This window comes from Emydura macquarii, unplaced genomic scaffold (genome assembly GCF_026122565.2).
Source record: "Emydura macquarii macquarii isolate MOO-44397 ecotype Brisbane River unplaced genomic scaffold, CSIRO-AGI_Emac_v2 contig_2369, whole genome shotgun sequence".
Classification (NCBI taxonomy): Eukaryota; Metazoa; Chordata; order Testudines; family Chelidae; genus Emydura; species Emydura macquarii.
Window position 1 is genome coordinate 3,545,721 of NW_027132506.1, and position 16,381 is coordinate 3,562,101.

The following is a 16,381-nucleotide window of genomic DNA, read 5'->3' on the forward strand; positions in this document are numbered from 1 at the left end:
TTATGTAACTGTTCTTTGAGATGTGTTGCCCATATCCATTCCAGCCCCACCCTTCTTACCTCTCTGTCGGAGATAGCCAGCAAGAAGGAACTGAGGGGTCAGTGGGGCGACAAGGCCCTTTTATACCAACGCTATGAGGGCACGACTCCCAGGGGCACCAGAGCTGACCCGATGAACACCACTGAGGGAAAACTTTCCAGCGGCGATGCTCAGGGCGAGCACAAACCTACATTAGAATGGACACAAGCAACACATCTCAAAGAACAACAGTTACGGAAGGTTAAGAACCATTTGTTCTCTGTAATTCCCATAGTCTGACTGCCCTGTTGTGTTTAGGAAATTAAAAGGGAAGTAAACGGCCTCTTTTGTAGGCTCTGAGGACAGACATGTTGAGAAGTAAGATGTTCACAGCAGCACCATTCACACATACACATGCACACATGGTGATTACTTGTAACGCCCCCCCCCCCTCTCTCTCTCTCTGCAGGGCGATATGCACATGGTGATCAGGAAGTGGCTGTCTAGCACTGTTCCTAAGTATAAACAGATGGGGATTATTGGTGCCGTTGTCATGGCGGGCAGCATGGCGGCAAAGAGGTGAGAAAGGAATAGAACCTGTCAACTGTCATTTAGCCTGCTCTAGCCGGCATGATATAACTAGCACTAGTAAGAAGGGAGGAGATAAGGGACAGGCTTGTGTTGGTTACTGTAAGGTCTCATTGGAAGTAAACCACTGAAAAAAATTCTTTGCATGCTATTGTGCCATGTAACCCTTGAAAATGTGCTCTCCTGCTGTTGATCCTGCCAGTGCCACTGCTTTCCTGATAACGCTGATTTTGAGATGCCTTCATCAGTGACAGCAGGAGTTGTGACTGGAAAATATTTGGGGTCTTGGTGGATAGTCAGTGGAATGTGAGCTCCTGTGACCCAAAGGGCCTGACGCAATCCTTGGATGTATAAACAGTGGAATCTTGAGTAGGAGCAGAGAGTTTATATTACCTCTGTGTTTGGCACTGGTGTGACTGCTGCTGGAATCCTGTGTCCTGTTCTGGTGTCCATAATTTTCAAGGTGAATGTTGATAAATTGAAGAGGGTTCAGCAAAGAGCCACAAGAATGATTACAGGATTGGAAAACATGCCTCATAGTGAGGGACTTGAGGAACTCAGTCTATTTAGTTTATGAAAAAGAAGGTTAATGGGTGATTTGATCACACTTTATAATGTCTTCATGATAATCGAACGCTCTTCAATCTAACAGACAAAGGTATAACAAGTGCCAATGGCTGGAAGTTGAAGCTAGACACATTCAAAGTGGAAATAAGGTGCAAATAGCTAGCAGTGAGCAATGTACCAAAGTTTGTGGTGGATTCTCAATCGCTTGGAATTTTTATATCAAGATTGGATTTTTGTTTTAAAGTTCTACTCTAGTTCAAACAAAAATTAATTCAGACAAGACTTGATTCAGGTCAGATCAGACTGAATGATCACAATGGTCCCTTCTAGCTTTATAATCTATGACTTTCCTATGCGGAGATGTGGGCACTGTATGCTGAATATAAGGACAATTGGCCCAGCCAGAGGGGCTGTTAAGGGATCATACCTGGAACAAGAGGCTGCAGGATTAGTTGAAATGACTTTTTTTTTGAGTTCCGTTTCAGATGATCTGACATACTCCCTATGTAGCTTTTAAGAGCTGCTGAAAGGTCCAGGGCTCACTAGCACAGTGGTTCTCAGTTTTTCCAGATTACTGTACCCCTTTCAGGAGTCTGATTTGTCTTGCGGACCCCAAGTTACACCTCACTTAAAAATGACTTGCTTACAAAATCAGACATAAAAATCCAAAAGTGTCACAGCACACTATTTCTGAAAAATTGCTTACTTTCTCATTTTTAACCATATAGCCGTAAAAATAAATCAATTGGAATGATAGATTCATACAAGATTAGAGTTGGGAGGAACCTCAGGAGGTATCTAGTCCAACCCCCTGCTCAAAGCACGACCAACCCCAACTAAACCATCCCAGCCAGGGCTTTGTTAAGATGCAGCTTAAAAACCTCTAAGGATGGAGATTCTGCCACCTCCCTGGGTAACCCATTCCAGTGCTTCACCACCCTCATAGGGAAAAAGCTTTTCCTAATATCCAACCTAGACTTCCCCCCTGCAATTTGAGACCATTGCTCCTAGTTCTGTCATCTGCCATCACTGAGAACAGCCTAACTCCATCTTCCCTGGAACCCCCTTTCAGGTAGTTAAAGGCCGCTATCAAATCCCCCCTCACTCTTCTCTTCTGCAGACTAAACAAATCTAGTTCCCTCAGCCTCTCCTCGTAAGTCATGTGCTCCAGCCCCCTCATCATTTTTGTTGTCCTCTGCTGGACTTTTTCCAATTTGTCCACATCCTTCCTGTAGTGGAGGGCCCAAAACTGTTCACAATACTCCAAATGAGGCCTTACGAGTGCTGAATAGAGGGGAATAATCACTTCCCTCGATCTACTGGCAATACTCCTACTAATGCAGCCCAATATGCTGTTAGCCTTCTTGGCAACAAGGGCACACTGTTGACTCATATCCAGCTTCCTGCCCACTATAAACCCCAGGTCCTTTACTGCAGAACTGCTGCCTAGCCAGTTGGTCCCCACTCTTAGGGTACATCTACACTGATGGCGGCAAAGTCGCCGCTGTCATATCGACTTATCTGGATCAATTGAGCGGTCAGTTAATCCACCCCCTCAAGTGGCGTAACGCTGCATTGATGGGAACAGTGCAGTGAAGATGGCGCACAGAAGGGAAGCACAGCAGTTGACGGTATTTACGCAAGCTACTCTGCATAGCTTGCATAACTTCCGTCAACTGCCACCGAATCGCCGGGTAAGTGTAGAATCATAGAATCATAGAATATTAGAGTTGGAAGGGACCTCAGGAGGTATCTAGTCCAACCCCCTGCTCAAAGCAGGACTAACTTCAGCTATATCATCCCAGCTAGGGCTTTGTCAAGCCTCAGCTTAAAAACCTCTAAAGATGGAGATTCCACCATCTCTCTAGGTAACCCATTCCAGTGCTTCACCATCCTCCTAGTGAAAAACTTTTTCCTAATGTCCAACCTAGACCTCCCGCCTTGTAACTTGAGACCGTTGCTCCTTGTTCTGTCATCTGCCACCACCGAGAACAGCCTAGCCCCATCCTCCCTGGAACCCCCTTTCAGGTAGTTAAAGGCCGCTATCAAATCCCCCTCATTCTTCTCTTCTGCAGACTAAAAAAGCCCAGTTCCCTCAGCCTCTCCTCATAAGTCCTGTGCTCCAGCCCCCTAATCATTTTTGTTGCCCTCCGCTGTACTCTCTCCAACTTGTCCACATCCTTTTTGTATTGGGGGGCCCAAAACTGGACACAATATTCTAAATGCAGCCTCACCAATGCCGAATAGAGGGGAATAATCACTTCCCATGACCTGCTGGCAATGCCCCTCCTAATGCAGCCCAATATGCTATTAGCCTTCTTGACAACTAGGGCACACTGCTGACTCATCCAGCTTTTTATCCACTGTTACCCCCAGGTCCTTTTCTGCAGAGCTGCTGCCTAGCTCGTCGGTCCCCAGTCTATAGCTGTGCATGGGATTCTTCCTTCCTAAGTGGAGGACTCTGCACTTTTCTTTGTTGAACCTCATTAGATTTCTTTTGGCCTAATCCTCCAGTTTGTTTAGGTCACTCTGTATCCTATCCCTATCTTGCAGGGTATCTACCACTCCCCCCAGCTTAGTGTCATCCGCAAACTTTCTGAGGATGCAATCTACCCCATCCTCCAGATCATTAATAAAGATATTGAACAAAACCGGCCCCAGGACCAACTCCTGGGGAACTTCGCTTGTGACCGGTTGCCAGCTAGACATGGAGCCATTGATCACTACTCGTTGAGCCCTATGCTCTAGCCAGTTCTCTGACCATTTTATAGTCCATTCATCCAACCCATACTTCTTTAACTTGCTGATAAAAATACTGTGAGAGACCGTATCAAAAGCTTTGCTAAAGTCAAGGTATATCACATCCACCGCCTTCCCTACATCCACAGAGCCAGTCACCTCATCATAGAAAGCAATCAGGTTGGTCAGGCATGACTTTCCCTTGGTGAATCCGTGTTGACTGTTCCTGATCACCCTCCTCTCTTCCAAGTGCCTTAAAATGGATTCCTTAAGGACCTGCTCCATGATTTTTCCAGGGATTGAAGTGAGGCTGACCGGTCTGTAGTTCCCTGGACCCTCCTTCCTCCCTTTTTTGAAAATGGGCACTATATTTGCTTTTTTCCAGTCATCAGGGACCTCCCCCAATTGCCACGAGCTTTCAAAGATAATAGCCAATGGCTCTGAAATCACCTCAGCCAACTCCCTCAGCACCCTCGGGTGCATTGCATCTGGCCCCATGGACTTGTGTATGTCCAATCTTTCTAAATAGTCTTGGACCTGTTTCTTCAGCACTGCGGGATGTTCGCCTCCTTCCCATTCTGTGCTACTCAGTACAGTAATCTGGGAGCTGATCTTGTCTGTGAAGACGGAGGCAAAAAAGGCATTGAGTACCTCAGCTTTCTCCACATCCTCCGTCACTTAGCAGTGCATGGGATTCTTCCATCCTAAGTGCAGGACTCTGCACTTGTCCTTGTTGAACCTCATCAGATTTCTGAGACTAGAGGGTCTCAGAGGTCACAGCATGAAGTTGTGAAGGATCACACAATTTGCTCACTTGGTTGTCTTCTTAAAATGCTCTCACTGGTATGTTACATGGAGAGAAAAATCCAGTCTAGCAGTCTCTCCAGGCCCATGAGCCAGCACGCCTCCCCACAGCAGCTCTCAAAGGTGCTCTTCTGCTTAGCACTGTCTTCAGAGCAGCCAATGAAAAGGACACTGTAAGGTAGGCCTGATATTCTAGTAGGACATGTTGGTGGGGGGTGTGTATTGGGGATCTGGCGAGATGCGCTAAACAGATTAATACACTGTTGCCTTACAATGCTTCTGTTGGCTCCCTGTAAAGTTTCTTTGTTATTGAAAGTTCTTACCCCCTTTGAAGTATTGTATTGTATTGTATGTGCTCCAGAGGTTCACCTGAACTTTCCATGGATGGTACGGCCCTGCCCATCCTTTAGGTTAATCCGGACAGTGCAAACTAGAGCCCTTTGTAATATGCTCCCCGAATCTCCCTATTACTCTCTGCCAGTCCCTGTCTGTGCTGACACTTAAAACCAGGCTGAAGAAGCCCTTGGGCCTAGGCAGTGGCAGGTAAAGGGCTTATCATGTGCCCTTGTGGTAGGCCCATCTTTCCCATGAGTAATTCCTCCAGGACACAGAGCCCTGTCTCTGAGTGTAAACGGGTTTGAGCATCTCGCTGTGTGAAGTACTGTGCAATGAAAACAGTTTGTCCATTGATTTCAGAAGTAAAGAAGATTCACTGGAGAAAACGCAGCAAAGTGAAGAGCATTGCAGACAGGTGAGTATCAGGACAGTGCATGTGCCAAAGGGAGACCGAAGTCCATGCAGTTGCCAAAGGGTTGTACCAGGAATGGGGGTGAAAGGCAGAGGGTGTTTCTCTGGAGATGTCAGGGTCTAACTGGGTGAATACGATGTGTGTGTCAGTGCCGGGACCGGGAATGGGGTAAGGCAGGTTTGTCTGTTTGGGGAGAGGAGACTGAGAGGCCCTTTGAAGGAAGATGGAGTCTGTGCTTGGTCTGTATGCACTGTCCTCTAGGAGTTCAACAGTGCTTAGCAGAATGGGGGTCCTGACCCATGACTGGGGCTGCTTATCGCTAACGTAACACAAATACATAATAAGGGGGATCATGGGTGGAGAAAGGCAGGAGCTTGTGTGGTTTGTGTGCCAGTGAGAGGGGCTGGGCAGGGACTTGTGGGAGTTGTGTGTCAGTGGGAGAGTTCGGGAGGTGGAAAAGGGGGAGCTGTGGATCCTGTGTGTGTCTGATCAAGCTGGTGGGTAGAGTGTGAATTATCCCGCTGTCATTGGTCCTTCTTTGCAGCTCTCCATCTTGCTCGATCTGGTGAGCTACTGCTGTGAGCAAAGTCCTGAGGCCTTGGCTCTGTATTATGATGAATTTGCCAACTTGATTGAGAAACAGAAAGGGAACTTGGATTTGCAAATCCTGGTATGTTACAGAGTGGTTTGTATCCAGTCAGTTATACTAACCCTTCGTTGACATGCAGGTTAACCAGGCGTTATGGGACAGCATCTGTGTAAGAATTACACTCCTGTCTGAAAATATCATTCCTGTTATAGCTACAGACGACACCTAGGGTTCCTGTAACCGGCTGAGATTGCAGAGAAAATCCTCTGTCTTTCAGCCTCTTTACTTTTTTGTTTGCATACCTGAAATGGTCTGTTGTTGGTGTTTACCTTTTACACAGCCACAGTGGCGAGAGAAACTTTTTTAAAAATAGCAAATGTGGTTGTAAATGCACCAGACATAGCAGGGGGGATCCAGGGCAGGGATAGAGCCTTAAACTACTTTACACTTTTTTTGGTACTTGGCATCTCTTTAAAAATGCAGGGGTCTCTAATGTCCAAGGGCTTGGAGGAGCCACCATGGGGCTGTTTGGGATTGCTTGGTGGGAGAGCAAGTTGGGATTTCTGCATGCAGAGAGTCTGGATTGACCCTGACTTTCCCCTTATTTGGGAGCCCTTCCGAACCCGGCTTTCCCTTCTGCTGTGCAGGTAGGGGAAGGTAGCAGGTTATCCTGGGGATTGGGAGGGTGGGGAATATGAGGCCCTGGGGGAGCTGTTGTTGGGGTGGTCTTATGCTGTCAGGGCACAGGAGGCAGGACTGGTATTGGAAGGAAGGTGGAACCTGCCTGTGCTGTGATTTCTGGATGCAAGTTCATTAGCCAGTGCTGAAAGTCCAGATATTTAGTTCCAGAGGGGTAGCCGTGTTAGTCTGTATACAGCAAAAATGACGAGAGTTCTGTAGCACTTTAAAGACTAACAAATTCAATTTCTGCAGGCATAAACTTTTGTGGATTGCAACTCACTTCGTCAGATGTAAGGAATAGAAATCAGATTGGGGGTATATGTATACATCTAAGGTTAAGGAACAGCAATGGGGAAGTTAGGTATAAGCAAAGTCCATTCAGCTAGAGTAGTTGAGGCCTATTCACAACCATTGATTAGGAGGTGAGAATGTGTGAACAGTGACAATTACTTCTTGTAATGAGAGAACCATTCCAAGTCCCTATTTAGATCCAGTTTGATTGTGTTGAGTTTGCAGACGAGTTCCAATTCTGCAGTTTCTCTTTGAAGTCTGTTTTTGAAGTTTTTTTGTAGAAGTATGGCAACTTTTAAATCACCTACAGAGTGTCCTGGGAGGTTGAAGTGCTCTCCAACTGGTTTATGGATGTTGCCATTTTTTATGTCTGATTTGTGTCCATTTATTCTTTTGCGTAGTGACAGTCCTGTTTGGCCAATGTACATGGCAGAGGGGCATTGCTGGCACATGATGGCATATATTACATTAGTAGATGTGCAGGTGAATGAGCTGCTTATGGTGTGGCTGATGTGGTTAGGACCTGTGATGGTGTCACTAGAGTCAATGTGTGTGCAGAGCTGGCAATGGGGTTTGTTGCAGGGATAGGTTCCTGGGTTAGTGTTCTTGTTGTATGGTGTACGGTTGCTGGTGAGTATTTGCTTCAGGTTGGGGGGCTGTCTGTAAGCAAGGATAGGTCTGCCTCCCACGGCTTGAGCGAGTGAGGGATCATCTGTTAGGATAGGTTGTAGATCCTTGATGATGTGTTGGAGAGATTTTAGCTGGGGACTGTAGGTGATGGCCAGTGGTGTTCTGTTGTTTTCTTTGTTGGGTCTGTCCTGTAGTAGGTGACTTCTGGGTACCCATCTGGCTCTGTCAATTTGTCTCTTCACCTCTCCAGCTGGGTATTGTAGTTTTAAGAATGTTTCATAGAGATCCTGTAGGTGTTTGTCTCTGCCTGAGGGATCGGAGCAAATCAGTTGTATCTTAAAGCTTGGCTGTAGACAGTGGATCGTTTAATGTGTCCAGGGTGGAAGCTGGAGGCATGAAGATATGTATTGCGGTCAGTTGGTTTTCGGTATAGGGTGGTATTAATGTGACCATCTTTTATTTGTATTGTAGAGTCCAGGAAGTGGATTTCTTGGGTGGACTGGTCCAGACTGAGGTTGATGGTGGGATGGAAATTATTGAAATCCCGGTGGAATTCTTCGAGGGACTCTTTCCCGTGGGTCCAGATGATGAAAATGTCATCAGTGTAGCGTAGGTAAAGGAGAGGTGCTTGGGAACGAGTGTTGAGGAAGCATTGTTCTATGTCAGCCATAAAAATACTGGCATACTGTGGAGCCATGTGGGTGCCCATAGCTGTGCCACTGACTTGATGGTATAGATTGGCTCCAAATCTGAAGTAGTTGTGGGTCAGGACAAAGTCAGAAAGTTCAGCTACCAGGTGTGACATATCATCATCAGGGAAAATTTTCCTGATGGCTTGTAATCCATCTTTGTGTGGAATGTTGGTGTAGAGAGCTTCTACATCCATAGTGGCTACGATGGTATTTTCTGGGAGATCACCGATGGATTGTAGTTTTCTCAGGAAGTCAGTGGTATCACGAAGATAGCTAGGAGTGCTGGTGGCATAGGGCCTGAGGAGAGAGTCCATATAGCCTGACAATCCTGCTGTGAGAGTGTCAATGTTTGAGATGATGGGGCGTCCAGGATTCCCAGGTTTGTGGATCTTGGGTAGCAGATAGAATTAACTCTGGTCGGGGCTCAGGGGGGTGTGTCTGTGTAGATTTGTTGGCTGTGTCTTTATTAGGATAAAGGTATGTTCTTAACCTGAGTGAAGTAATGCTAAAATCCTAGCCAAGACTGTTGAACATAGTCCACCCCATACAGAAAGGACCATAAGAGACTCAATCTTTCTGATCTCAAATCATATAATCATAGAAGATGAGGGTTGGAAGGGACCTCAGGAGGTCACCTAGTCCAACCCCCTACCTAGAGAAGGACCAACCCCAACTAAACTTCTGCCACATTTTAATTCAGAATAGCGAACCATCAGGCGCTCATGGCCAAATATGATTATTTCAATTATAACAAATTTAATTCCTTTATTGAGCATCTGTCAGAGGAACATTGTGACCAGTTTAATGCCGCTATCCAAGAGAGTCAGGTTCCAGGCCTCCTTAGATATTGCAGATACTACAGCATAGTCTGTATCCACTGCAGTGGTCATGAGAAGAGAGTTTTGGCTGCAGATGTCAGGCTTTCCGAGAGAGGTTCAGAGTATTGTTGAATCCCTCTTCCCTCTGATGGTCATAAGCTCTTTGTGACTTGACAGATGCCTCTCTATACATTCTCAAGAACTTGACAGCCATTCTTAGATTCCTTGGAATTTATATGTTCTTGTAAATAAGAGGAGATTTAGTAGGTCTCAGACAGCACAAAGAGCACACCCAGCCCCATATTCAACCTTGAATCCCCAGCCAAGAGACTAAGATACTCATATAATTCCCTTGTTAGAATTAGGAGATTGGTTCGTGACTCCTGACCTATAAGATGGATATTTTCATGTTACTGTTCGTCCATCACGCAAGAGATTTCTTCATTTCCAAATCAACCACGAACACTACCAGTACAGGGTGCTTCCTTTCATAAGAACATAAAAATGGCCATATTGGGTCAGACCAATGATCAGCCTAGCCCAGCATCCTGTCTTTTGACAGTGGCTGGTGCCAGATGCTTCAGAGGGAGTGAAGAGGGCAATTTATCAAGTAATCCATGCCTTGTCATCCAGTCCTAGCTTCTGGTAGTCAACAGTTTAAGGACCCCCCAGAGCATAAAGTTGTGTCCTTGACCATCTTGGCTAATAGGTCCACCAATAGCTATTTTGCAGGAATTCACTTAATTCTTTTTTTAACCCCATTATAGTTTTGGCCTTACAACATTCCCTTGGCAATAAGTTCCACAGGTTGACTGTGCATTGTGTGAAGAAGTACTTCCTTTTGTTTGTTTTAAACCTGCTGTCTATTCATTTCATTGGGTGATGCCTGGTTCTTGTGTTATGTGAAGGGGTAAATAACAATTCCCTATTCACTTTCTCCGCACCAGTTATCATTTTATAGATCTCTATCATATCCCCCCTCCATAGCCCCTTTTAAAAACTGAACAGTCGTAGTCTTTTTAATCTCTTCTCATATGGAAGCTATTCCATCCCCCACATCATTTTTGTTGCCCTTCTCTGTACTTTTTCCGATTCTAATATATTTTTTGAGATGAGATGACCAGAATTGCACACGGTATTCCAGGTGTGGGCGTACCATGGATTTATATAGTGGCATTATGATATTTTCTGTCTTCTTATTTATCCCTTTCCTAATAGTTCCTAACAATGCTAGCTTTTTTGATGGCCACAGCACACTGAACAGATGTTTTCAGAGAACTATTCAGAATGACTCCAAGATCTCTTTCTTGCAGATAACAGCTAATTTAGAGCCCATCATTTTGCATATATATTGTTGAGGTTACATTTTCCAATGTGCATTACTTGCATTTATCAACACTGAATTTCATCTGCCATTTTGTTGCCCAGTCACCCAGTTTTGTAAGGTCCCTTTGTAACTCTTCACAGTCTGCTTTGGAATTAACTGTTCTGAGTAATTATTATTGGCTGCAAACTTTTCCACCTCACTATTTACCCCCTTTTGCAGAATATTTATGAATATGTTGAACAGCACTGGTCCCAGTACAGATCCTTGGGGAACCCTACAATTTACCTCTGTCCACAATGAAAACTGACCATTCATTCCTGCCCTTTGTTTCCTATCTTTTAACCAGTTATTGATCCATAAGAGGACCTTCACTCTTATTACATGACTGTTTACTTTACTGAAGAGCCTTAGATGAAGTACCTTGTCAAAGGGCTTTCTGAAAGTCCAAGTACACTATATCCACTGGATCATCATTGTCCACATGTTTGTTGACCCCCTCACAGATTCAAATAGATTGGTGAGGCATGATTCTCTTTACAAAAGCCGTGTTAACTTTTCCCCAACATATCGTGTTCATCTATGTGTCAGATAATTTAGTTCTTTACTATAGTTTCAAATATAGTACTTATGGACTATCTTCAGCACCAAGGGTGTTCTCAAAGATTCTAGCAGTAGTTTGTTCATTTATGTTGTTTGGGTATAATGGTTTTCCTATACCTTAATGATTGGCTGATCATGGGCAGATTGTAACAGGAAGTTGTGGAGTCAGTAAAGATCACATGTTCTGTTTCGCAGCCTGGGCCTTCAAATCAACCTTGAAAAGTCTGTTTTGACTCCACTACAGCATCTAGACTTCATAGAAGCTTCCCTGGATGCAGAGACAGGCAGAGCGTAACTCCCTTTCATCAGATTTCTCGCACTAGGGAATCTCATCTCAAGGGTTCAGGGCAGTCCTCAAGTTACAATAAGAGATTGCCTTTGACTGCAGGGACACATGTCCACTTGTGTCTTTGAAGTGGAGCACGCCAGTTTATACCTCCGAGGTCCACGGGAATGGCTTTGAATGGTTTACAAACCCAGCAAACACTGTCTAGGCAGGTTACTGTCTATTCCCCAATAGTTTCTACATTCACTCAGCTGGTGGAAGAACCTGACCAAGACCTGTACGGGTGTTCTGTCATTCAGATTCCCACTACCATAATGATAACATCAGATACTTAATTTTTGCTTTGGGGACATATCTGGGACCTCACAAGGTGCAGAGCAAACGGTCGCTACAAGAGCAGCTTCTCCACGTAAACCTTTTGGCAGTGGAGCAGTGAAAAATGCTTGCCTTCACTTTCTACTTCTAATCAGATCAAAGATAGTAAAGATAATGATAGACAATATGGCATGCATGTATTATATCAACCATTAAGGAGGTGTACATTACTAATTGTTCTTTGCTGAAGTGATAAAACTCTGGAATTGGTTCATAGCCAGCCACATAGCCATCTCCAATTCATACCTCCCAGGTATTCAGAATATCATGGCAGATGACCTCAGCAGATATTGTTTTCTAGACTATGAATGAGAACTAAACTCCAGAGTTCTCCACACGATTTTCTTAGCTTGAGGATTCCTGCATCAGGTATTGTCCAAAAGGGGCGCTCGATCCCATATCTGTAGGAGACACATTTCTTATGTCATGGATGAAAGGATTTCTCCCTGTGTATCCACTGAGACCGTTACTATTGAGGGTTCTCAACAAGATTAAACAAAATCAGGCCAAAGTCATAGTGGCCAAGACATGGCTGTATCCCTATCTAATCAGACACACCTTCCATCCTTCATGGAAGCTTTGAATCAGTCCTCACCTACTGACTCAGGATGCTGGTCGAATACTTTACCCTAGCTTTGCAGATTCTGAGATTCCAAGCATGGTTCCTCTCTGGTTTCTGGGAATAAAGATATCCTGTTCCTCAAAGACACAACAAGTAGAAAACTATCTACAAGAAATACTTACCTTCAGAAATGGAGATGATACTATCTTTTTGGTGTGACAGTTAACAGTCAAGTTTTGCCAGCTTGCTCTCCTCTTCCCTGGATTACCTGTTGGAATTGAAGACATTGGATCTTTCTATTAATTCCATGTAGCAGCAATAACAGCCTTTCACACCCCCAAAGGGAGTTTTTCACTGTGCACTCACTCAACTACGGCAAGATTCCTCACAGGTTTGTCGAATGTCTCTCCACAAATCAGAGATCCCACACCCAGCTGGGATCTAAACCTATTCCTTAATTGTTTTAGGAAGCATCCATTTGAGACACTAACTATATGTTCGTTATTAGATTTATCTGTGAAAACATTCTTTCTGGTAGTGATCACTTCTGCCCAAAGGTAAGAGAACTGGGGGCTTTAATGGTGGACCCCCCATTTATGATATTCACCAGAGAGAAAATGTCACTATGGGCCCAGCCAAGATTCATACCTAAAACATTCTCAGACTTTCACATTAATTAAATCATGTCTCCCGATTTTCTTTCCAAGACTGCATCAGATTAGTCTAGAAGCCATATTCTATACTCTAGATGTCTGGAGGGCATTAGCTGTATACCTAGACAGGACCAAACCATTTAGAAAATCTCCTGGACTATTTGTATCCAGACAGAAAGAAGGGTTTGGCAGTTTTGAAACAGAGATGATCGAAGTGGGTCTCTGGTTGTACTGAGGCTTATTATGACAGCCCCCTTCAAGAGTGATAGCACATTCTAGATCTATAGCCTTACCTAAGGATGTACCAACTGCAGACATCTGTAGAAAGGCACCTTGGTCTTCTCTTCATACCTTTTCTAATCATTATTCCCTGGTGCAAGGTCAGATGCTGCTGTAGGCAGTGCAGTTTTCTCTTCTGTATTGGACTCTGCTCTGAACCTCCTGCCTCCTGAGGGAGGTACTGCTCAGGAGTCACCTGAAGTGGAGCACTCACAGGACCACTGCTTGAGGAAGGAGAGGTTACTCACCTTGTGCAGTAACTGGAGTTTTCTAGATGTGTGTCGTTGTAGGTGCTCCTCCACCCACACTCCTTCCCCTCTGCTTTGGGGATTCCCTTGTGGGTGGAGAAGGAACTGAGAGCGGTTCTCCCGCACAGCCCCATATAGCCTGGGTGCAGGGCATGAGGATGTGTGGGGGATATATGTGGGCCGAATGGGCACTGCTACCAAAAATCTCTGATCAAGGGCACAGAGCGCAGGTTCATCTGAAGTGGAGCACCCACACACCTCCAAGAACTCCAGTTACTGCTCAAGGTGGATAACTGCTCTTTTCTGCACCCCTCGCGCATTTCCTTTCACTGAGCCCCCATGTGCTAAGCTGTGGTTCTCTTTCTTCCAGGACCGGATTGGAAAGAGTGTGATGGAGGACTTTTCCAATGACTTTGTGGTAGATCTTTCTCCTGAAGTTGATGGGTATGCGAGAGAACTGCTAAGTGTTAATGCTAATAGCATTTATTGTCAATAATCGAATTTGCTAACATGATGATGACCGTGACTGACAACTAGTTTCTCTGCAGTGTTCACCTGTTCCCAGTGAAGTCCTTGTATAACCTGGATGAAGATGAGAATCAGGGAACAATTGTTATCAACCTATTGCCACTGCTGTCACAGAACTGGCTCGGCAAGAAAGTTGATGAAACGGCAACTAGGAACCAGGGCAAAAAGTAAGTGATGCCTCCTTTTTAAAATTATTTCACTGTCCAATAAATTGTGCTGATGTTCTTTCCTCTTAGGGCCATGCATTGTAAATTCTGGTCACAGCTCTGCTTTCCTAAATGCATATCAAATAACTAGACAGGAAACTTAATCAGGAGCCTGTATTTTTGTCCATTTCTTGCAGTTGAAGTTGTCTGGGGCTGTTTGGTGTGGGAAAGGCAGGATGACACAGTGGTCCGAGTGCTAGCCTGGGGCTCAGAAGATCTGGGTTCTATTCTCTGCTCTGCCACAGACTTTGGCAAGTTGTTTAGTCTCTCTTTGCCTCCATTCCCCCTTCGTACAACAGGGAAGATAGTACTTCCCTGCCTCACGGAGATGTGGTAATAATAAGTATATTGAAGATTGTGATACTGTAGGAATGGGGTCCATATTAAGGACCATAGATAGATTTAGTTTAGAGAGGAGATAGAGGAGGCATGACAGAGTTATATAATTGGATGCTCCTTTTTATTCTTTCTCACACAAGAACAAGACATCCACTGAAACAAAAGGCAGCAAAGTTAAAACTGATAAAAGGAATTAATTTTTACCAATATTTATTCAGCATGGGAACTTATTGCCACAAGAGCTCACTGAAGCCAAGAACATTTTTGGGTTCAAAAGAGAATTTGACATTTTGACATGACTAATGAGAAAATCCAGAGTTACGTTAGTGTGAAAAACACTTTTAGGAGATACATGAGCCCTCGTCCGACAGGGCAAAAACAATCAGTAACTGAGGGAATTGGAAGGAAATTTCTCCTCCACAGTTGTCCACTTCATAGTTTCATAGAAACATAGAACCATAGGACTGGAAGGGAGCTTGTGAGGTCATCTAGTCAAGTCCCTGCACTTATGGCAGGACCAAGCATTATCTAGACTGTCCGTGACAGGTGTTTGTCTAACCTGCTCTTAAAAACCTCCAATGATGGAGATCACAACCTCCCTAAGCAATTTATTCCAGCACTTACCTGTCCTGACACTTAGGAAGTTTTCCTAATGTCCAACCTAAACTGCCCTTGCTGCAATTTAAGCCCATTGCTTCTTATCCTGTTCTCAGCGGTTAAGAACAATTTTTCTCCCTCCTCTTTGTAATAACCTTTTATGTACTTGAAAACTGTTATCATGTTCCGCCTCAGTTTTCTCTTCTTCAGACTAAACAAACCCAATTTTTTCAATCTTCCCTCTTAGCTCATGTCTTCTAGACCTTTAATCATTTTTGTTGCTCTTCTCTGGACTTTCTCTGGTTTGTCCACATCTTTCCTGAAATGTAGCACCCAGAACTCGACACAATAATTTAGTTGAGGCATAATCAGCACATAGAACAGCGGAAGAATTACTTCTTGTGTCTTGCTTACAACACTCCTGCTAATACATCCCAGAATGATGATTGCTTTTTTTTTTCTTTTCTGCAACATTGTAACACTGTTGACTCTCATTTAGCTTGTGATTGATTATGACCCCCCAGAGCCGGATCTGCAGTACCCTTTCCTAGGCATTCATTTCCCATTTTGTATGTGTGCAACTGATAGTTCCTTCCTAAGTGGAGTACTTTGCATTTGTCCTTGTTCAATTTCATCCTATTTACTTCAGATCATTTTTCCGGATCATTTTGAATTTTAATCCTATCCTCCAAAGCACTTGCAACCCCTCTCAGCATGGCATTGTCTGCAAACGTTATAAGTGTACTCTCTATGCCATTATCTAAATGATTGATGAAGATATTGAACAGAACCAGACCCAGAACTGATCCCTCTGAGATCCCACTTGATGTGCCCTCCCAACTTGACTGTGAACCACTGATAACTACTCTTTGGGAATGATTTTCCAACCAGTTATGCATGCACTTTATAGTAGCTCCATCTAGGTTGTATTTCCCTAGTTTGTTTATGAGAATGTCATGCAAGACAGTATCAAAAGCCTTACTAAAGTCAAGGTATTGTGATATAGCGAGGGCAGTAGGAGAGTGCTCGAAGGGAGGTATGTAAGCCGCAGAATGCTCAGGGCTCTGTCCCCTGCAGACTAGCTAGAAGTCATGAGGGGGCAATTAGGAGCAGCTGAGGCCAAGTAAGGCCCAGCCAGGTGCTTGATAAAAACCCTCTGCTCCAGACAGACAGTGCGCGAGCTGGAGGAGTAGGAGTGCCGTGCTGTGTGCAGGAG

At 44.5% G+C, this 16,381-nt stretch overlaps 1 protein-coding gene across 1 annotated transcript in view; it reads left to right on the forward strand.

Annotated features, from left to right (window-relative positions):
- Positions 1–16,381, forward strand: part of FANCD2 (FA complementation group D2) — a 130,839-nt gene that overhangs the window by 44,885 nt on the left and 69,573 nt on the right. The window contains exons 19-23 of the mRNA XM_067561262.1: positions 488–597; positions 5,413–5,467; positions 6,009–6,134; positions 13,866–13,939; positions 14,044–14,190. Coding sequence (XP_067417363.1) covers positions 488–597; positions 5,413–5,467; positions 6,009–6,134; positions 13,866–13,939; positions 14,044–14,190 — 512 coding nt within the window. The remainder of the gene's footprint in view (positions 1–487; positions 598–5,412; positions 5,468–6,008; positions 6,135–13,865; positions 13,940–14,043; positions 14,191–16,381) is intronic.